The sequence below is a fragment of the Schistocerca americana genome, chromosome 7 (genome assembly GCF_021461395.2).
Source record: "Schistocerca americana isolate TAMUIC-IGC-003095 chromosome 7, iqSchAmer2.1, whole genome shotgun sequence".
NCBI classification, from domain to species: domain Eukaryota; kingdom Metazoa; phylum Arthropoda; class Insecta; order Orthoptera; family Acrididae; genus Schistocerca; species Schistocerca americana.
In genome coordinates this window covers 68,467,332-68,491,193 of record NC_060125.1, presented here as the reverse complement: position 1 = coordinate 68,491,193, position 23,862 = coordinate 68,467,332, and the positions used below count along the sequence as shown (strand labels likewise).

Genomic DNA, 23,862 nt, shown 5'->3' with positions numbered 1-23,862 from the left:
ACCGCGCGGCCGCTGCGGTCGCAGGTTCGAATCTTGCCTCGGGCGTTGATGCGTGTTATGTCCTTAGGTTAGCTAGGTTTAAGTAGTTCTAAGTTCAAAGGGACTGATGACCTCAGAAGTTAAGTCCCATAGTGCTCAGAGCCATTTGAACCATTTTTTGCATTTAGAAAAACTGTTTATTTCATATGGACAATTCTATGCAGCGTGCTCACATCATCCAAACCGCGAAACCTTTACATCTTTGAAAAAGAAGGTAAAGTCAAAAATGTTTCATTATATAACTGTCTTGAATGAAGGTACTGCAACAAATAATCGATAAGAAAGAAATTTTTTTGTCGTTTTTAATATTTTTGATCTAAGATTCGAAGTACGGCGTATAATACAAATAAATTCATTATATACTTACATACACTTGCTACACACGAGTTGTGACAAAAAGAACGCCGCTATTAAACTGTACACGATTTTCAAATGCAGACATGTTGCTGAAACCTTCCTAAAGACCACATCACTCAGATGAGCACTGTCTTTATCGCAGCACTCATGTAGACGAGCTATGAAGCTGCTACGCCAAGTGTTTTCCATTACAGCAACAGGAACACCGAAGGCTTCTCTACGGACGTTAGCTTCAAGCGCCTGGAGGTTTTCAGGGCGAGTTTCGGACTTAACATACGCCCAGAGGAAGAAGTCGGGAGCCGTGAGATCCGGTGGACATGCTGGCCAAGACGCGTCATTAAATCGGGTGACCAGACGTCCAGGAAACGGTTCACACAAATCAAATGGCTCCAAGCACTATGGGACCTATCATCTGAGGTCATCAATCCCCTAGACTTAGAACTACTTAAGCCTAACCACACACATCCATGTCCTAGGCAGGATTCGAACCTGCGACCGTAGCAGCAGCGCAGTTCCGGACTGAAGCGCCTAGAACCGCTCGGTCACAGCGGCCAGCTGGTTCGCACAGTTCGCCCATTGACAGTAGAGCGGTGTGTGTAGGTGCATCGTCCTGTTGGTAGCACGTGATTGGACAGGGATAGTTTAATCTGAAGGAAGCTCGTTGGGTAGCTACTATTGACTTCGTTTCAGTGTCAAGCTCTGCCACACAGACACGGTATTCCACACTCCAACTGAATTTCCCACTCCCTTGCAGCGCTGCTAACGTGTCACCAACTACCTGGACAGGCACCTTCAGTCACAACAGACAACTGAAAAGGGGCGCTCTTTCTGACTCACCCTGTATTTTATTCATACATACATACATACCTATGTGTATCGCTACTATCCAGATATTTATAAGTTACCTGTGTATATAGTCACCATCACTCACATTGAAAACATAGTGATAAGCGATCGCCGGCCGAAGTGGCCGTGCGGTTAAAGGCGCTGCAGTCTGGAACCGCAAGACCGCTACGGTCGCAGGTTCGAATCCTGCCTCGGGCATAGATATTTGTGATGTCCTTAGGTTAGTTAGGTTTAACTAGTTCTAAGTTCTAGGGGACTAATGACCTCAGCAGTTGAGTCCCATAGTGCTCAGAGCCATTTTTGATAAGCGATCACAGTTGCGAGTAGCAACTAGTACCGTAATAATTTAAGAACAGGGTGCACATAAAGTCCTGGAACAGTTTCAGTTATTTATTACACAATAACTTAACATTGTACAGATGCCACACAAATTGCATTTTGACAGAAACTCTGAAAGTTTTTTTTTTTTTTTTTTTTTTTTTTTTTTTTTTTTTTTTTTTTTTTTTTTACAGATATTCGATATGCGAACCTTGAGTGACCCGACAGATGTCAATACGGTAATCGAGTTCTTGCCATACCCGTCCCAGCATGTCATCGTCGACTGTGGCAGTCCCTTCCCGTATTCTCTCCCGGAGCTCTTCTACATCACGTGGTAGAGACGGTACATACACCAGATCTTTAACGTATCCCCACAGAAAAAAGTCACATGGAGTGAGATCTGATGTTTCGGGGGCCATTTCACGAAACAGCTATCCCCTTCTGTACCATGGTTGATCCATCGATGCGCCAGCTCCGTGTTCAGGTACGCACGAACTTTAGGATGAAAATGGGGCTGAGACCCCTCCTGCTGAAAGATGAACGGAGAGTCCGATTGCATTTGGGGCATCAGCCATCGTTGCAACATATAAAAGTAGGAATATCCAGTGACAGTGCTCCCGGCGAAGATGAATGGCCCGTACAGTTTTCGACGTGACAATGCACAAAAAACGTTTACCTTTGGTGAATCACGCTCAAATTCAATGCATTCGTGTGGATGTTTTGTGCCCCAAATTCGACAATTATGCCTGTTCACTTTCCCACTAGTGTGAAAAGTGGCTTCGTCGCTAAAACTTCAGTGATCAACAATGCCATCCCCATCCTCATTCAATAGTTGCGACTGCGATCACAACTCAAAACACTTCGTCTTTGCCGGGCACAAGCAACCTGTCGTAACGAATTTGTTGTGCCAGCGGTAAATGACCTCCCTTGTTGGTGGCTTCTTCCCGTACTTCGTTCTAAGCATCCGCTGAAAAGCTGTAGCACATTTGTTTTTGTTGAACCCCAGCACACAGAAAGCTCACTCCGCACCTGAACTCACCATGTTTGCGACTAGCGCTGACTACCGGCAAATTACCAAACTACGCTGTGGTTTCTCTTCAAAATGACATATGCATGATATCTGTACACTGTTTGGTTCTTGTGCAGTAAATAACTGAAAGTGTTCCCGGACTTTATGTACATCCTGTATTTTGACACTAATTACAAATGAAAACGACATCTGATTTTCACATGTCTGACACATCAGACATCACTCATATCTATAATTCAATGGGCGCGACGTCAGTTTGATGGAAAAGTTTCAGTGCAGATGCACATCCAACTTCTGAACTCTTACGGGAATGAGAAATCTATCAGTTCACGGACGGTGCGAGCTGGGACAGAAGCCATGTCCAGTGTGACAGAAGGCATGTCTGGATGTCCGAGGTGGCTTAGGTAACCGTGCTAGGGAAGCAGAGCATCCCGGGTCATGCCCCGGTTGGTACAAAATATTACCAACTCTCACAGTTACATTGCCGCAATGCTTTGTGCATTAATTCATTACTTCCTTCCTGTCTCTTTCTAGCCCCATTTTCTTTCTACTAATTCGCCCCAACTATTTATGTAGGTTCTACACGATGGAGAGGTTTCTGAAAGATCACTCGATCTGCTGTTGCCATACACGCATATAAACGATAATGAAATGGAGTTCAGCAGACATCGTAAACAGCGAGTCTATGAAGATGGTATTCTGGCAGCGCGTCGAGCCAAATACGAATTTAATGAAAGAGAAACAGGATTTAACAAGATGTAAATGATGGAGCCACCGAAGTCCCGACTATTCGTAGCCGTATCAGAAATTTAGATACCTGGGAACACGCCTTACAGGTGCAGATATTCAATTAAATGGGATAATACAAGAGAGGACAGAAACAGATCCACAATACCAACACTCTCCAAACGTTTCTTTATGATCATGAAACACAGACGTAAGGAAAGAAATTTCAGTTATGAAAGGTGGGTCCTCAGATTACACTGCACAACATTTTTCATTTGCCCCCTACATAAAAATAAGTTATTATGACTAATTTTCGTAAGGTGAATTCAAATTTGACGGCAGTTTTTCTCCATCACATATTTTTTTCATTTGGACATCTTTCTTTCCTCCGTTAAGAAAAATACTTCTATTTAATTGAAGTAAATTTCAATTCTTATGCATTTCCTAAGCAATAGACGATATGTAAATAGGTCCATAACTCCAGTATGACTTGATACGTAGGTTTGAAACATATAGTGAAAAGCAAAAGGCATCATCTTACTGCTGTAGTTTAGACGGCGTACGAGTTGTATCTTGGCTCCAGAGATGGGGACCAAGGTAAGTTTTTTGTTCTTCATCTTTGTTGCAGGGTTCGACAGCATGAATGTCATTTACGGCACCAATGGTGTGGCGCGATCAAAAGGATCAGGCCGCTGACGCACTTTGGTCTAGCAAAAATAGCAAAGGTTAGTCTGCAAAACCCAAACATGCTATTGAATATCCAAATTTGCCCTCAGCCATGCGGCCAGTTCCTCATGACGTTTCTCCACCTCATAAGCCACCAAGTGACTGGACCATTGATGAAAAACGTAAAGAGATGGTATCCAACAGCAGTGAGAGCGAAACAGCAGCAGCAGCCAGTACAGCACGTGTTGGTCCGTCTTCGGAGTATTTTGCGCCACAACCGACATCACTTCGTCGCATTTCGCTAGGAGAAATTAACGACCTCTGTAGGGATTTGATCTGTCACAGGTACAGCCTGAGGTATTGCTTCGCCATTGCAAGGATGGAATTTGTTCGCTCAGGGAGTTAAAGTGACGACACGTAGGAGACACCACAGTGAGTTTGAAACCTTTTTCTCTACCATCAACGAGTCTGCGCACTGAAGTGACATCAGTGGTTTGTCTGGAGTACTGCGTCATGTTCACGACATGGGGAATGGAAATTCCTTATTGATTCTTCGAAATCAAGTTCAAAGGCAGTCCTCTTTGAAAATGGTAACAAATATGCCTCGGTTCCAGTCCGATACTCGGTTAACAAGAAAGAGACCTTTGAGACAGTGCACTATGATATGTATAAATGGAATTTGTGTACAGATCTCAAAGTAACAGGGCTATTGACTGGCATGCAACCACGTTTCAGGAAGTACTGCTGCATTCAGTATGAGTGAGACAGTTGCTAAGAGAAAGAACGTTACGAACGTAAACAGTGGCGTAAGCGAAACGCTTATTTCCCGGGAAAATTACTGTGTCGTAGGAGCCTTTTCTAAACTCTGAATAAGTATGTCTCCCACCCCTGAATATTAAAAGCTAGCTAATGACGATACGAGTATGGGTAGAAGTGTTGAGCAGAGAATGGGAAGCTATTGCGCATCTGAATACAAAATATCCCAGTTTCAGCGGTGTAGAGATTAAAGAGGTAGTATTTATTGGCCCCTAAATATGAGAACTTAAGCTAGATACTTATTTCACCATCTCTTTAAGTGAGACAGAGAAAGAGCCATTGAATGCCTTGAGCTCAGTGTGTACGTCCTTGGAAATCACAGATCTGATGACCGTAAAGAGAAGGTAACCGGCATGGTGTTTCCAACGTATAAAAAAAATGGTTCAAATGGCTCTGAGCACTATGGGACTTAACAGCTGTGGTCATCAGTGCCCTAGAACTTAGAACTACTTAAACCTAACTAACCTAAGGACATCACACACATCCATGCCCGAGGCAGGATTCGAACCTGCGACCGTAGCAGTCGCGCGGTTCCGGACTGAGCGCCTAGAACCGCTCGGCCACCACGGCCGGCCCAACGTATAAAGTTTCACGTGTCACCGAAGTTACATTTCCTTGATTACCTTCTTGACTTTTTCCCTCAGACGTTGGGGGATATAACTGATGAACATGTAAAACGTTTGCACCAGGGTATTTTAGCACCGGATAGCGGTTTGTTGGGCTGTGGAACTGCAGCATATTGGCAGAATTTTGTTGGACCTTAGTTAGAGACACTGCAGAACTTGAATACAAAAGAAAAGAACCAAAAAGTCTTACTAAACTTATCCTGGGTGAAACATTTATCTTTCTACGGTTTCGAAATTATGCATTTTCCGTAACTCCTATTTTTGCGAATTTTTATTTTCAAATCCCTATTCCCCGTAACCACAATATGTGAAAACCATAATTTTATCCAGAGGGCAGACAGAAAATTAAAATGTGTCGTAAAGTGTTTTTAACACCGCGATTTTAAGTGAGCCCGATAGGGTGATTATATTTCCAGGATCCGTAGGGACGTTTTAGAGGAGGAGAAAGCATTCTTGGCAGTAAGGTTGGGAGAACTGGAAAAGAATGCACAGCAAAACTGATAATTTAGGAAATTTAAGAAAGGAGGCTCAAGACTTACTGAGTCAAGAACTTTTTGAGGCCATCTGTTGGTGTTGATGATGATGGTGATGATGCCCAGTCAACACATATCTCGTACATAAACTGTTTCGTTAGTCTTTAGAAATTCTTGATTTAAAATTGTGTAGTTTCTATTAGTCATACAGGTAATTAATTCTTTGACTGCATAAAAGCAGTAGAGCTAGAAATCATCTGATGCGAATTTCAATCGTGATCCAACTGACTGGAGGAGGACGAGGAGGACGAGGAGGATGAGGAGATCGATGATTAATGTCCCGTCGACAACGGGGTCATTGGCGACGGAGCACGGGCTCGGATTAGGAATGGATGGAAAAGGAAATCAGCCGTGCCCTTTCAAAGGAACATATCCGGCATTTGGCTGGAGCGATTAGGAAAAATAATGGGAAACCTAAATCAGGATGACCGGAGTTTGAACCATCGTTCTTCCGAGTGCGAGTCTAGTGTACTAGCCACTGCGCCACCTTATTCGGTTTCATAGATACCTCCAAGCTTAGTCCAAAAGCTGCATTACTACACAACGGCAGTCATCGTTCTTTTGTTGTTGTTAGTCATGCAGTTCATATGAATCAGACTTACGCCAACATGACAGTCCACCTCGACTGCAGCAAACTCGCAGAGTGCTAGTGGAAAATGTGTGGTGGCCTAATACTCACCACTCTACTATTACGAATGCAACTGGAGTACACTAATTAGAGGTGCTTTCCATGAATGTGGGTCTGTAAGCGTAGGAAATCACATTACAATCAAGAACACTGACCTGCAAGAATTCTTAACTTTAATGAGAAAAACCTCGTTTCCGACCGAAAAAACGTTCTTCTTTCACCCCTTAAAAATAAATCTTGGTTTGATGAAAAGTTTTGTTGGAAGTATAAATCTAGAAGGATAGGCCTCATAAGGAATTAAGAGACAACCCGCCCGGTTAGCCGCCCGGTCTAACGCACTGCTTTTCCGGGTGGAAAGGAGTACCGGTCCCCGGCACGAACCCTCAGGGGATTAGCGTCGAGTTTCGGTGTGCCAGCCAGTCTGTGGATGGTTTTTAAGGTGGTTTTCCATCTGCCTCGGAAATTGCGGGCTGGTTCCCCTTATTACGCCTCAGTTATGCTATGTCGGCGATTGCTGCGCAAACACTTTCTCCACGTAGGCCTACGCGTACACCATAATTACACTACCACGCAAACATTGGGGTTACACTCGTCTGGTGCGACACGTACCCGTGGGTATCCACTGGGGGCCGAACCATACGATAACTCTGGGTTCGGTGTGGGGCGGCGGTGGGGTGAGTGGACTGCTGTAGCCTGTTGTGGGGTTGTGTACCACTGTGGGCCACGGCGGGGGCGAAGCCTCTCCGTCGTTTCTAGGTGCCCAGTTCAAAACAATACAATTAGGAGACGCAATTTTGTACATTAAGTACAAGAAGGTGACTGATCAGAAATTCGGCAATTGTAAAGGTCCCGCGTTTGCCGGAGTTTTGGAGGGGAAAGAAATGTAAGCGCGGGAAGTTTTAAAAGGAGACATTCGTGAATTCTTAGGATAAAAAAAAGAGATGAAAAGACAGTACTTCAGCAAATATACCATCAACACGGAAGCATTCCACTTAAAAACAATTTTCTCCACCCACATATTGACTGTTTCCCTCCTAGTTGTGAACTCGGCAGTGATGAATTCGGAGAAAGATGCCGTCAGGCTATTTCTTTACTGGAACAACGATGTCAAGGCCATTCTAATAAAGCGGTGCTACTGGATTACTACTGGTCTGTGTGCAGGGATGTTCTGGAAAACGCTTACAAAGGGGCAACCCAAAAGATAACGATCTCATAAAACCACCTCTTGATTCTCTTCATATTCAGCCAACTACCAGGCATTCTATCAATTTAGAACGCTGAGGATGTAACTACGATAAAGAAAACTTCAAATGGGTTTTCAATGTTCATGACTTATGTCACTAAAATTTATCGATTTCTCTCACTATTTTAACGTAAAGAGCAGAGTGAGCGCAAAGTCTTGGCCTGATTACAAAAATTTATAACAGAACAACCGTTTCACATAATAAGTTACAGTTGATGCCGTTACATAGGTTAGTGTTAAGAGTTTTTTTTAAAACCACTTACGTTAATAAACCTCAGGTTGTGCTCCCTTCGTAGCTCGGAGAATGTCGAGGCGGTATTCCAGTTCCCTCTAGGTGTTTCGTAACATGTGTTCTGTTACAGTATCCACAGCAGCTTGTATTCTAGCCTTCAGTTCGTCGACGTCAGCAACTGGTGTGACGAAGACTCTGTCCTTGATATAGCCCCAGAAAAAAAAAGTCAAGGGGCGTAATGTCTGGAGAGGGGAGTAATATCCCGATTGGAAGGAACGGTCCAACACCGTGGCCACCCCCCTCTCCAGACATTACGCCCCTTGACTTTTTTGTCTGGGGCTGTATCAAGGACAGAGTCTTCGCCACACCAGTTGCTGACGTTGACAAACTGAAGGCTAGGATACAAGCTGTTGTGGATACTGTAACAGAACACATGTTACGAAACACCTGTCGGGAACTGGAATACCGCCTTGACATTCTCCGAGCTACCGATGGAGCACACGTTGAGGTTTTCTAAAGTAAGTGGTCTTAAAAAAAACTAGTAACACTAATCTATGTAACGGCGTCAAATATAACTTATTATGTCAAACGGTTATTCTGTTATAAACTTTTATAATCAGGGCAAGACTTTGTGCTCACCCTGTATGTCTACTTATTGTATGTGACAGAAACTAGAGCTAAAAAATTGTTTCATTGTCATATTAGTTTTTTCTTTCAATCTAAAGCTACTAACAACTGATTCGTGAAGGAAACGTATAAATGCACGCGTTCAGCTACCCACACTTTGCGTGTCCCTCTGTGGGACTTACCTGAAGTCCATGTCGTTCGTGTAGCCGTTGTCGATGAAGTTGTTGTCGTCGATGCAGTCCCTCGAGGAGTAGGGCGGCCGCCGCATCATCAGCAGTCGCGGCATGAAGTGCAGGAAGACGCGCTTCACCCACGGCGACATGCGGTGCGTCGACGGCGACCTGGACACAACGCGACGAAACGTCAGCGTGCGTAATGCGGGCAGCGTGCTGCGCCCTGCACTTGCACTGAGGGGGAAACAGCCATGGGATGCCTCCTAGTATCGAGCCGGAAATCGTTTTTTTCCGTCGTAGTGCAGCAACTACTCCACGTGGCAGGGATTCAACAATTCGCTGGAAGTCCCATGCAGAAATATTGAGCCATGCTGCCTCTACAGGCGACCGTAATTGCGAAAATGTAGCTGGAGCAGTATATTTTACACGAACTGACCTCTCGATGAGGTCCCATAAATGTTCCACGAGATTCATGTCAGGTAATATGAGTGGCCAAATCATTCGCTCGAATTGCCCATAATTTTCTTCAAACCAATCGTGAACAATTGTGGCCCGGTGGAATCGTTATTTGGGAGTAAATGCAAATGGTCTCCAGTAGCTGAACATAACCATTTCCAGTGTATTATCGGTTCCACGTAAACACAGCCCACAACATTATCAAGCCAACACAGTGCCTTGTTGAGAATTTTGGTCCATGGATTTGTGTAGTCTGCAGCACACTTGGGCTCTACCATCAGCTCATACCATCTGAAGTCGAGACTTGTCTGATACAGACTACGGTTTTCCAATCGTCTAAGCTCGAACAGATATGGTCACGAGCCCAGGAGAAGCGCCGCAGGCGATTCTGTTCTGTTAGCAAAGGCACTCGTACGTCTGTCTTCTTTGCTTGTCTGTTAGCACTGACAACTTCTAGGCAAACGCCGCTGCTCTCGGTCGTCAAGTGAAGGCTGTCAGCCGCTCCGTTGACCGCGGTGAGAGGTAATGCCTGAAATTTGATATTCTTGGCACACTCTTGACTCTGTGAATCTCGGAATATTGAATTCCCTAAAGATTTCCGTAATGGAATGTCCCACGCGTCTAGCTCCAACTACCATTCCGCGTTCAAAGTCCGTTAATTATCGTTGTGCGGGCACAATCACCTGTGTACAAATGACAGCTCTACCAATGCACTGCCCTTTTATACCTCATGTACGCGATACTACCGCCATCTGTATATGTGCATATCGCTATCCCATGACTTATCTTGGTGTAATTAGATGTGTGGGAAGTGCCAAGAGAAATCAGTAGATTTTTTAAATGTTATTGTGTCCCGATTCCTATTTACAGACATTAGTAAATACTGTAATGTATTACAAATGTTTTAAGATCTACTGCGGCACCGAAACAGCACTAAGAGCCTACCGCGCACATGTTACAGTGTGATGTTCTGCGGAATGTAACGACTGTAAAAAAATTCTTCAAACTTCTGAAACCAAGAGGGAATTATGGAAGAAGATTTTTGATGCATTTGAAACTTTGGCTGTTCCAGAACTGTATGTGTGAACGTGGATGTTACCTTAAATCACTTGGTGAATTGTTAATAATTTCACATTTATGAAACTAGAAATAGAAGCAATTTTCGTTGAGAAAGACATAGTGAGGCGTTATATAGGAAAAGTATGCTACATAAATCTGAAACAATCTTCAATGCATTGCAAGTAGTATATAACACATTAAGTATATCTGTAAAAGAAATGAAAACATGCAAGTATTTAAGAAGTCTATGCCGTTGGGGATGCATGAATAATTCACCTTTATACACGTCATCGGTCTGACATTTTCCCCAAGGCTATCTATGATAACTTTTACTGTGTCCTTTGCCTTCTCTGTTTTCGTCGTTTCATATAGTTGGGTACTCAAAAAACTGTTGAACTGATCTTAACGTCTTCATTAACTATAAATGTGTGGTTGAAATTATGTAGGTGAAGTAACATGAGCGAAATGGTATGTGTGTCAAAATTTCTATCAGTTTGGTACGCTGTTAAGATAAAAATTAGTTCCCATTTTACATTATATGCATTATTTAAGCTTCTACAGAGCTGAGTCGTCCATATCATTGTACTAAATTATCAAAAGATCAATAAATATAGTAGTAATTATTATTACTATTGTTACAGTTAAATAACTACATGGAAGCTCCTACGCAGGTATTTCTGATTTTTAAATGGGGCATTTTCTCAGGTATTAACATCTGAAAAGCACAATTAGCTTATCTATTAAGAAACAGTAATATTAATAGTTCTGTTATACAAGAATTCATTACTTTGTGATCGACTAAAAATTAACAATGAAGGATCGATACAATATCAGTTACAACAGCAACAAAATAAATAATTATATGTGCCCTAGATATAGCTACTACTGCCGTACTGGAAGATTTGTAGATGATTTGCTAAATAAAACGAATCTCCTTACTAAAAAATCCGTACTTCTGATTCTGACGGATATGTCATATTCTCCTGCACGTACATTTTGATGAAAGAACATGGAACTCACGGTAGCCAGTAGAGATCTGAGATTCAAGTTGCATATAAACGATACTATAAAACTTTGGAACATTGTAGGGTATGCCTTGACGATGTACGTCATCTGAAGCTAATCTTCTTACTGGAGCTCAGATTCTTAAATTTTCACTAAACAGAAAAAGCCGCTGGGCGTACTGCACGCTACGCTTATGTTTAGTGACACTGCAGTGCTGTTGAACTACGAAGTAGACTTAACTACAGAAAAGTTTCGCAATTGCATTGAACATCAAACTATGGTTCCAACACGTTGGGCACCCAACACAGTACAGAAATGTGTACCGTCATAGGCTAACTGAAAACCACCCCAGAGTGCTGCCTCCCAACACTATGCTGTATGAGCTCGTTACGCCAGTATAAGAAAATGCTGGACAACCCTGAGCTTCTCACCCATCCCTAGTACGTACATCAGGATGAAATTCAGACAACAATTAATAGAAACTGCAAAATTTCTTGATCATGGATTACATACACACAGTGCTCCATCAGGAGTAGAGACGGACCTTGATATTCATGTTAAAGCTCCATGCTTAGATCTGCGTCGACGTAGAGGAAGACAGCTAATAGATTTCACACAAACCGTGGAGTATCCAAGTATGCAAGGATTTTCCTTCCAAATGGAAGAGACACCCCAGACCATCCAGCACATAATACAGGAGTGTACCATTCTCTCATATAGAGAAAGTGCAACGTACATTCTGTCACTGACCAGGGTTACTAATGACTGTACTGAGAAATTTAGAATATTGTTAATATTTGCAACCATTTTCCTCAGTTGATAATAATAACTTCAATTATGTTTTTTCATAAAGAGAAAAATACTTCCGTTTTTTGCAACTGAAATTTATTGTTAAGTTCCAGGCATGTTTCACCTATTCATGGTAGGCATCTCCAGGGTTTCTAATACACATAAAATTATTTAATTACACGTATTTTGATATGAATTTTGTAGTGATTCTGTCTTGTTTGGATCTAGCTATTTCCATTTACAATTCTATGTTTGTATTTTTCACTTAAATTGATTTTGTGTCCTGTTCAGGCTGCCGTTTTTTGTTCCACGTGTGGTAAATTCGCATAGTATAGGTTTCAGTCAGTAAACATTTCTTTACACTTAATCTGAAACGTAGAAAACTGTGCAGGCTTTCACTGAACTTGTTCACATGCGTTAGAGCTCACTGAGCAATCGTGGAAACTGACTGAGGGATTCTGAGAGAGTGGAGTGAGGTGTTGGGGTGGGTCTGGAGAAATGGTGGGTGGTGTGACACTGTCAGTTTGTGTATGTCTGTGACACTTACGACAGTGCTTTTTCATGAAGTTATCGTGCCATGTATAGGGTTGACAAAATACAAGTGGCCCACAAAATATTTCATGCACATTAAAATAGCAAGCCAGTTTCCGTTATCTGGACCCGAAGCAGATGATGTAAGTTGGGTTACCTATCTTATAATGCAGGAAATATTTTCTGGGACAGTTTTTTCCCACACTGCATGTAAGATTTCTGCACTCTATATTTCATCTACTTTTAATTAGTACCATTGTTTTACATACATGCCGTAATGCATGCTACACGTTCTAACAAACACGTAAATAATGATACTCCAGAAAATGTGGCTTAAAGATGAGGAATGGTGCGTTGGCCGACATGGATGTAGTTTTTAGCCGGTTTGCCTCATCCAGCTAGGTAAATACTAGATGTGCATCTTTATGTTCTCGCATCGTAAAGACTATTCCATAAAATTTCGGGCGTGCAGCCGCAGAAATTCAGCTTTTTCTTCTAATATTTCGGCTGAATACCGCTCAGCCATCTTCAGAATGAGCCGAGGTGCTTAACGCTCCAGCACTTGCTCCGTCCTTTTAAATTCGAGGACCGAACCGCTGCTTCTACGGCCAAAGATACACAAGGCGGCAGAGACATGGATACGCGGCAAAGAGGTGTAACATATGCATGGATATTAAATCTACGGCTGCGCAGTTGATCCACACGGTGATATCGATGTGTCACGGAGACCTGTATCGTCACAATGTCTCTTGTGATTTAAGTACAGAAATTGCCAGATTCCATGATTTGTCCAAGCTGAAGCCGCTATCTCTATTAATCAGATTCGTCGCCAGCCGAATTTCAGTTGCTTCTTTCACTACTGATCCCCAGAAATATGAAGTCGAAGCTAAAATTTCGACATTATGATGAAAGATGATGGCACTTTTGGACATGCAATGTATCGAAAACCGACCCATACGGATTTATATTTAGGTGCAAATAGCTGCCACCATCCTTCGCAGACGATGAGTGTGCTCAGAAATCTAGTACACAGAGCACACGTCATTGCTGACGAGAGCAGTCTGGAGGACGAGTTTCTACACCTGGGAAGAGTTTTTGAAGCCAACGGGTATTCTCAACAGTACATGCATAAGGCACTACAAATGAAATCAACAATGAGCACAAAAAAAGAAGACACGGAAATTTTAAATTCATGGCTTTCCCGCTATAAGTGGGAAGCCTTCCGTCAAAAATCGGACGGATCCTCAGGAAACTCAGTGAAAATGATTTTTCGCCCTCCACATAAGACTGCAGCACTCCTGGGTTCCGTTAAAGATGATTTGGTGCTTCGCAAGCCTGTGGTTTACAAGATCCCTTGTGAGTGCGGCCTTTCATACATCGGACAGACGACACTTACAGTTCAGTAGAGATGCACAGAGCACCGCAGGTACACCCGGCTCTTACAACCTAATAAATCTGCGGTGGCGGAGCACTGTATTGCCACTGGGCACTGTATGGTGGACGATAATGTCGAAGTTTTAACCTCGACTTCATCTTTCTGGGACTCAGTAGTGAATGAAGCAACTGAAATTCGGTTGGCGACGAGTTTAATTAATAGAGATAGCGGCTTCAGCTTGGACAAATCACGGAATCCGGCAATTTCTGTAATTGAATCACAGGGACTTCGTGACGGTTCAGCTCTCCGTGACACTTCGATATCATCCTGTGGATCGACTGCGCGGCCTTAGATTTAATTTCCATGCCTATGTTACACCTCTTTGCCACCTATCAACGTCTTTGCCGCCTTGTGTATCTTTGGCCGCATACGCAGTGGTTCGGTCGTCGAATTTAAAAGGACGGAGCAAGTGCTGGAGCGTTAGTCACCTCGGCTCACTATGAAGATGGCTGGACAGTATTCAGCAGAAATATTAGAGGCAGAGGCTGAATTTATGCGGCAGCACGCCCGAAATTTTATGGAACAAGTAAGTACTAGGTTGATAACCACGTCCCGCCTCAATTAAACATTACGAAAACATTAACAAAGATGTTCTTACACCTGGACAATGATTTACTCTAGACACAGACAGACGAGGTACACAGATATTGTCCCAAGAGGAGTGATGGCAATAGGAACGGTATCTGGGGACCAACTACCACCAATATGGTGTCAACAAGTGTAACAATCCAAACCCTGTAGATGAAACTGAAAAAGGCAACAGAAAAAGGTAAGATGCTGTATTCTATAATGAATTACAATTAGCATAATAAGAGTAAAACCGTACGGGGAGTGAAAGGAACTAATGAAGTGGAAACCAAAGAATACACAGAAAAACCCTACTGGCCGTGCTCGGGCAGTGTTTGGCACCGTTCTTCCATTAGAAGCCTTGCCTTCAGCAAGAGACCGTTACTTTGGAATACGTCAACGAATTTGTAGATTGTGAGATGAGACTGTAAAGGAATGTGGAACATCTTGCTCACTTCTACAACACAGAGGTTCACCCCAGATCACTCTTTGTAGTCGTTATATGGAACACCAGCAGTCAGAATTTGTCTTAAATTTGTTGCTCCAGGGACTCTTTACCGTGTAGTTATCACAATTAAAGTACCACGTGTAAAAATTCTAGTAATTTCATAAATGTACCATGTCTCATGTTATCTGACTAATGTGCTATTTATATCTTAATTCTCACCTCACAGATGTCTCTTAGTTATTGTAGCATTTACCTGCCTTTAAGTCTGCCATTTATTTGTATAAAATACAAACGGAAAGCATTCATAGTTCCAATTTTGTTTGAGAACCATATTGCTTCAATAGGCATTATCTCAATGGGCGTAGTGTACCCTAAATTAATCCGATGTGTGATTGCATTCGTATAATAGAGGATAAGTCCCTTATAGATTTCATAGTAGCGACAACACATGGTCAGACTACAGTGGGAACTATTATTCTGCAGCTTATCCATACTGACGGCACCGATGTTAGAGCTTTATCTGCAGTTCAAAGTTGCATTTATTGCGAAATTGCATCATGCTTCATTAATCTGTGCTTGTCCATTATTATCTTACAACTCGTTAAAATTAAGTGTTGGAAATTTGTTAACTTTTTACTGGACATCATTCTAGGCTGTTACTGGTTGGGTGAGCAACGAGAATTGGAAGTGTGTGAAGGATGATGATGGTGATGAAGTCCCATACTCCTCGACAGAACGTAAGGGACGATGCGGCAGACCCGCACCTCTGTACTAGGCAAGGTTCTAGCGGGGGTGGTTTGCCATTGCCTCCCTCCGACCGTAATGGGGATGAATGATGATGGTGAAGACGACACAATAATAACCTGTCATCTCGAGGCTTGTGAAAATCCCTAACCCCGCCGGGAAACGAACCTGGGACCCCGTGCTCGGGAAGCGAGAACGCTATCGCGAGTACAGAGACACATTTAAAATTAGTCCTACACGCCTCAAGATACAGGAAATGCCACAGGACTGATCCAAGTAAACTATTATTATTGTATTAAAACTTTTGCATATTTAGTTGTTATTACTGTTCAAATGAAATGCGTATGTGGGATCTTAAAAGTGAGTGTGACGGCAGGTAATATACGGAGGAAGGGGAAGGGGTTGGGGTAGCATTGGAAACGAGTAAAGAACTATGGCCCTCCGGCCCCTCCGCCACAGAATAGGACACTGGATACGTGCGTGATACAAAACGAACAATGTGATGACAACTATTTTCACTGGTGGCTATTTTGATTACGATATTGCCGAGTTTAATTGGTAGGATATGTTCGTTTATTATTTCCGCCTGCGAAATATGACTCGCAGTGACCGCGGCGAGCCGGCCGGAGTGGCCAAGCGGTTCTAGGCGCTACAGTCTGGAAATGAGCGACCGCCACGGTCGCAGGTTTGAATCCTGCCTCGGGCATGGATGTGTGTGATGTCCTTAGGTTAGTTAGGTTTAAGTAGATCTAAGTTATAGGGGACTGATGACCTCAGAAGTTGAGTCCCATAGTGCTCAGAGCCATTTTGTTCCAGCGGCGACGTCGGTATTTAAGCGAGATTCTCCGCAAGCGATGACGTCTGCAGGAAAGCAAGGTCCAGGATCAGGATTAGCGCGCCAGACGGAAACGTGGGGCCGCATCAGTATAGGGTCGCTCTCTCTTCTCTTCAGATACTTGATTCCTACATTGTGCTGCGTTTGGGCGGTAAAATGTGTCCGGATTCAACTAAGAACTACTGTTGCAACAGGTCAGCTTCTTGAATACGGTCTTCAATACGGCTCATACTATAAAGGAGTGTATGTACTGTGTATTCATAATCCCGTTAATCTCATAAAACCGTTTCGAAATAGAAATAAAGTATGTATTGATATGCTACTCCATTTGTCATATTAAGATGATTCAGTGCCGTCACGATATTCCGTTCAACTACGAATTATTTTAAGAAAAAATGGACAGCGAGAAATCAGTGATCGGATTAAACCTTAACATATATGTGTTATCACTGCCTGTTCTCTACTGCAATTTTCAAATATCTCTTACTCATCATTCTCTGCTACTTTACTTTATTTACGAAATTTACGCCGAGCGGTCTAAGGCGCTGCAGTCATGGACTCTGCGGCTTGTCCCGGCGGAGGTTCGAGTCCTTCCTCGGGCATGGGTGTGTGTGTGTGTTTGTCCTTAGGATAATTTAGGTTAAGTAGTGTGTAAGCTTAGGGACTGATGACCTTAGCAGTTAAGTCCCATACGATTTCACACACATACACGAAATTTACAGCAATGAATCTAATAAGAGAATACCTGCACATGTGAATAATATTTTCATTAGTTTTATAATGCGCGTTCTTTGATCAACTACACCAGAGTCTGCCATCTCATGATGCCGTTTGTCATATGTGATTACAGTCAGTGGTCTCCTTATTCCAGCTCTTATTATGTCGTTCTGCGTGGTTTTCCCCACTTGTTCCCTTTTGTGTAAGTACTTCTTGGTTGTAGCACTGCTATCCATATTCTCTCAGTACCAATAAGAACACTCGTTCAACTACTTTTAACTTCCATCCTTCCTCTATAGGTCCACGCGGTTTCAGTTTTCTTACTCATGCAAGAAAAATTTCTGAAGAGTGATATTACGTTTGCACATTCAAAGCGAAAGATATTACATGGATAGCATCCGTAAGCTACTCTCAAAGCCCTAACATTTAGAATCACTGCTAGAATTATTGGAATGACGTATGAAGTTTCAGACTCCATTGTCGAACTATAGAGTGCTTATAGAGCAAATTTACTACCTTCTACAGGGTGTTTCACGATGTGTTGGCGATTTCAGATTTGAATAACGCGCGCTAAAAGCGAGATACAGCGACGGCGGTAAGCCAGCGATCGGATTAGACGTTAATACGTATGTGTTATCACTACCTATTCCGTTTCTAGTGCAATTTTCAAAGTGCGGAGAGTCAAGCTTCGTCCCGTATACAGGTCAGTAGTAATCATAGCTTACTGGTCGAAGCAACACCACGGGTTAACGTTGGGGCGCTATTTTCGCTATCGCTAATCTGTCCTGCGAGTGCAACGTCCCTTTCGTAAACATTTCAAGATTTTGCGGTGATACCCAATTCCTGCTTGAGGAGCAATATTGAATTGGGTAAGAAGCTTCCGTGAACCTGCCAGTGCATCGAATCTAAAATCAGTCAGACCTTGGAAAACCTTTCAAACCCCCGAGAACATCGAACGTGTGTACAGCAGTTTACAGGCAAGCCCTCATCTTTCGTAACGAATACGTAACGGAAACTTTCCAGCAATACGGTGCGACATGCCACACATCCAACAAGGCCTTGCAAGTTCTCCGTGAAGCATTTAGTAATAGCATAATTACCAAACGCGCTTACGTCGAATGATGGCCTCGCTCACTTCATTTAACTTTCATTTTACCTAGGTGGTTATTTGAAGGCGAGAGTGTACTCCGACCGGCGGAGAAGTGGCAACAGTTAAAAAATGGAATTCATGATGAAATTTCCAGAATTTCTTCAGCAGTTACGAAAGACGTGTTCAAAACTGAGTGAAACACCTCGAGTATTGTGTAGCCGCGACTGGTCGTCATTCGCTTCATGTAATATTTCATAAGTAAACTTGGATAAATGTTGTACCTTGTGTAAAATGTTCAACATTGTTTCGCATTTAGTCTGTGTGCTATTCAAATGTGAAATCGTCAAACTATTGTGAAACACCCCGTAGATACGAGGGTGGCCTAGAAAGTAAAGCACGGCATTTTTTTTTTTTCTCAGCCGAAAACAGTGCTACGAATTAGAAACGCTACGTATGTATTATTTGCAGTCTCTCGATTGAATGCGCCAAGTTTCTGTCACTTCCGACAGATAGCGTAGCTGCAGGACAGTTTCAAAATGGCTTCTGTAGGTGATGTACGTTACAAGCAACGTGTCGTCATTGAATTTCTCACTGCAGGGAAAGAAACAGTGGGGAATATTCACAAACGCTTGTACAAAGTCTATGGAGCATCTGCTGTCGACAGAAGGACAGTTAGTCGCTGAGCACGGAGCATGAGGTCATCAGAAGGTGGTTCGGTGAAGCTCCACGATTTGCAGCGGTCGGGGAGACCATCCGCGGCTGTCACACCTGACAGTCTGGCATAACCCCCTCGGACTTCCACTTGTTGGGACCAACCAAGGATGCCATTCGTGGAAGACATTTTAAGGTTGAATATAAGTTAAATATAGAATTCAGTTCCAATAGGCCAAGCATTGGTACCGACAGGGCACACCCCCTTTTGTTTCGCGATGGAGGAAGGCCATAGAACGGGATGGAGATAACGCAGAAGAAAAGGATGTGTAGATAAAACACCATTCTTTCGTATGTGTAATTGTTATTATGTTCAATAAAGAATTCTTGAATAAAAAATACAGTGCCTTACTTTCTGGGAAATCCTCCTATAACAATTAATTCCTCATGTTCTTCAACTACTCGGTTGGAAGATTCATAATTTTATGTCGGACGTAAAGCAGAAAGGCCGATAAATGAAGTTAGCATTTTTTAAGACGAATACCAACTTCCATTAGAATATTAGCTTGTTAAGAACAATTGAAACACACAAAACCAATTCTTTTTATTTTGGATACGTTCAAAATTCCTGTTATGTTTATTACGACACCATACAGCAAATCAGAAAATTGGATGTAATCTTGCTATTGCAATATGAGTTGAATATACACTACTGGCCATTAAAATTGCTACGTCACGAAGATGACGTGCTACAGACGCGAAATTTAACCGAGAGGAAGGGGATGCTGTGATATGCAGATGATTAGTTTTTCAGAGCATTCACACAAGGTTGGCGCCGGTGGCGACACCTACAACGTGCTGACACGAGGAAAGTTTCCAACCGATTTCTCATACACAAACAGCAGTTGACCGGCGTTGCCTGGTGAAACGTTGTTGTGATGCCTCGTGTAAGGAGGAGAAATGCGTACCATCACGTTTCCGACCTTGATAAAGGTCGGATTGTAGCCTATCACGATGGCGGTTTATCGTATCGCGACATTGCTGCTCGCGTTGATCGATGTCCAATGACTGTTAGCGTAATATGGAATCGGTGGGTTCAGGAGGGCAATACGGAACGCCGTGCTGGATCTCAACGGCCTCGTATCACCAGTAGTCGAGATGACAGGCATCTTATCCGCATGGCTGTAACGGATCGTGCAGCCACGTCTCGATCCGTGAGTCAACAGATGGGGACGTTTGCAAGACAACAACCATCTGCACGAACAGTTCGACGATGTTTGCAGCAGCATGGACTATCAGCTCGGAGACCGTGGCTGCGGTTACCCTTGACGCTGCATCACAGGCAGGAGTGCTTGGGATGGTATACTCAACGACGAACCTGGGTGCACGAATGGCAAAACGTCATTTTTTCAGATAAATCCAGGTTCTGTTTACAGCATCATGAAGGTTACATCCGTGTCTGGCGACATCGTGGTGAACGAACATTGGAAGCGTGCATTGGCGTACACCCGGCTTGATGGTATGGGGTGCCATTGGTTACACGTCTCGGTCACTTCTTGTTCGCATTGACGGCATCCTGAACAGTAGACGTTACATTTCAGATGTGTTACGACCCGTGGCTCTACCCTTCATTCGATCCCTGCGAAACCCTACATTTCAGCTCGACTGCATGTTGCAGGTCCTGTACGGGCCTTTCTGGATACAGAAAATGTTCGGCTGCTGCCCTGGCCGCACATTCTCCAGATCTCTCTCCAACTGAAAACGTCTGGTCAATGGTGGCCGAGCAACTGGCTCGTCAGAATACGCCAGTCACTACTCTTGATGAACTGTGGTATCGTGTTGAAGCTGTGTGGGCAGCAGTACCTGTACACGCCCTCCAAGCTCTGTTTGACTCAATGCCCAGGCGTATCAAGTCCATTATTACGGCCAGAGGTGCTTATTCCAGGTAGTGATTTCTCAGGATCTATGCACTCAAATTGCGTGAAAATGTAATCACATGTCAGTTTCAGTATAATATATTTGTCCAATGAATACCTGTTTATCATCTGCATTTCTTCTTGGTGTAGCAATTTTAATGGCCAGTAGTGTAGAATTTGTTCACTATTGCAAGAAGAGTTATTCTCTATTTATCATTAAAACTGTGGTCTCATTAGTCACTTCGAAAAACAAAATATTCCACTATAAGAACGTACTCTATGAACTGACTGATGTATGCTTATGAATGAGATTTTAATTAACTTTTTCATATTTAGTTGCCGGAGATAGATGAATTTTTTTTAAATTGGAAGATACGATTACTACAGAACGAGTTGTCTCAAATATCGTGTGGCTGCCCCTGCGGGACGCTACCTGAAGTGCACGTTGAGGACGAAGACGGTGACGGAGATGGAGAGGGTGACGAGTATCATGGTGAAGAGCAGGTACTTCCCCAGCAGCGGCACCGCCAGAGACGTGGGCGGGATGATCTCGGCCAGCAGCAGGAAGAACACGGTCAGCGACAGCAGGATCGAGATGCACAGCGTCACCTTCTCGCCCGAGTCGGACGGCAGGTAGAAGACGAGCACCGTCAGGAAGGTGATGCCGACGCACGGGATGATCAGGTTCACCGTGTAGAACAGCGTCTTGCGGCGCATCGTGATGTTGAACGTGATATCTGCGGCACAGGCACAACCACTGTACAGGAAATATAGTGCAGAAGGCAAGCAAAAACTGCGTTTTATTAGTTGAACGTTTAGAAGATGCAACAAATCTGCTGAAGATGCTGCGTACGGTACACTTGACCGTTCTCTTATGCAGTATTGCCTAAGACTATAGCGAAACGGGGGAGAGAATATCAAGGATAAATGGCAAGATGCAAGCAATACCTTCACTGCGCGATATCTATGCCACTAAAGCATAGTTATTAAACACGGTTTTCCGAAACTCCTTGCCCGCATCTCGTGGTCGTGCGGTAGCGTTCTCGCTTCCCACGCCCGGGTTCCCGGGTTCGATTCCCGGCGGGGTCAGGGATTTTCTCTGCCTCGTGATGGCTGGGTGTTGTGTGCTGTCCTTAGGTTAGTTAGGTTTAAGTAGTTCTAAGTTCTAGGGGACTGATGACCATAGCTGTTAAGTCCCATAGTGCTCAGAGCCATTTGAACCGAAACTCCTTCACCAAAGAAGACGAAGTAAATATTCCTGAATCCCAATCAAGAACAACTGCCAAGATGAAAAACATAGATCCTTGGTGTAACAAAGCAGCTTAAATCACTTAATAAAGGCAAGGCCTGTGGTGCAGATTGTATACCAGTCAGGTTCCTCTGAGAGTACGCTGATAAAATAGCTCCATATTTAGCAATTACATACAACCACTCGCTCACAGAAAGATCCGTACTTACAGACTGGAAAATTGCTCAAGTCACACCAATACCCAAAAAGGGAAATAGGAGTAATCCGCTGAATTACAGGCCTATATCACTAACGTCGATTTGCAATAGAACATATACTGTATTCGAACATTATGAAGTACCTCGAAGAAAACGATTTATCGACATATAGTCAGCACGGATTCAGAAAATATCGTTCTTGTGAAACACAACTAGCTCTTTATACTCATGAAGTAATAAATGCTATCGACAGGGGATGTCAAACATATTCCATATTTTTAGATTTCCAGAAGGCTTTCGACACCGTTCCTCACAAGCGTCTTCTAACCAAACTGCGTGCCTACGGAGTATCGCCTCAGTTGTGCGACTGGATTCGTGATTTCCTTTCAGAAAGGAGTAGTAATAGACGGAAAGTCATCGAGTAAAACAGAAGTAATATCCAGCGTTCCCCAAGGAAGTGTTATAGGCCCTCTATTGTTCCTGATCTATATTAACGACATAGGAGACAATCTGAGCAGCCGTCTTAGATTGTTTGCAGATGATGCTGTCATCTACCGTCTTGTAAAATCATCAGATGATCAAAACGACTTGCAAAATGATTTAGATAAGATATCTGTATGGTGCGAAAAGTGGCAATTGACCCTGAATGAAGAAAAGTGCGAAGTTATTCACATGAGTACTAAAAGAAATCAGCTAAATTTCGATTACGCGATAAGGCACACAAATCTTAGGGCTCTAAATTCAACTAAATACTTAGGGATTACAATTACAAATTACCTAAATTGGAACGATCACATAGATAATATTGTGGGTAGAGCAAACCAAAGACTGCGATTGATTGGCAAAACACTTAGATTCTTAGAAGGTGCAACAGGTCTACCAAAGAGACTGCTTACACCACGGTTGTCCGCCCTATTCTGGAGTATTGTTGTGCGGTGTGGGATCCGCATCAGGTGGGACTGACGGATGACATCGAAAAAGTACAAAGAAGGGCAGCTGGTTTCGTATTATCGCGAAATAGGGAGATAGTGTCACAGACATGATACGTGAATTGGAGTGGCAATCATTAAAACAAAGACGTTTTTCGTTGCTACGGGATCTTCTCATGAAATTTCAATCACCAGTTTTCTCCTCCGATTGCGAAAACATTCTGTTGGCACCCACCTACATAGGGAGAAATGATCATCACGATAAAATAAGAGAAATCAGGGCTCGCACAGAAAAATTTAAGTGTTCGTTTTTCCCGCGTGCCGTTCGAGAGTGGAACGGTAGAGAGACAGCATGAAGGTGGTTCATTGAACCCTCTGCCAGGC

The 23,862-nt window shown here is 43.2% G+C and overlaps 1 protein-coding gene across 1 annotated transcript in view; it reads right to left on the bottom strand.

Moving 5' to 3' along the window:
- Positions 1-23,862, bottom strand: part of LOC124621963 (acetylcholine receptor subunit beta-like 2) — a 294,185-nt gene that overhangs the window by 91,418 nt on the left and 178,905 nt on the right. Inside the window, exons 7-8 of the mRNA XM_047147491.1 lie at positions 21,537-21,840; positions 8,870-9,028 (exon numbers count right to left, since the gene is read on the bottom strand). Coding sequence (XP_047003447.1) covers positions 8,870-9,028; positions 21,537-21,840 — 463 coding nt within the window. The remainder of the gene's footprint in view (positions 1-8,869; positions 9,029-21,536; positions 21,841-23,862) is intronic.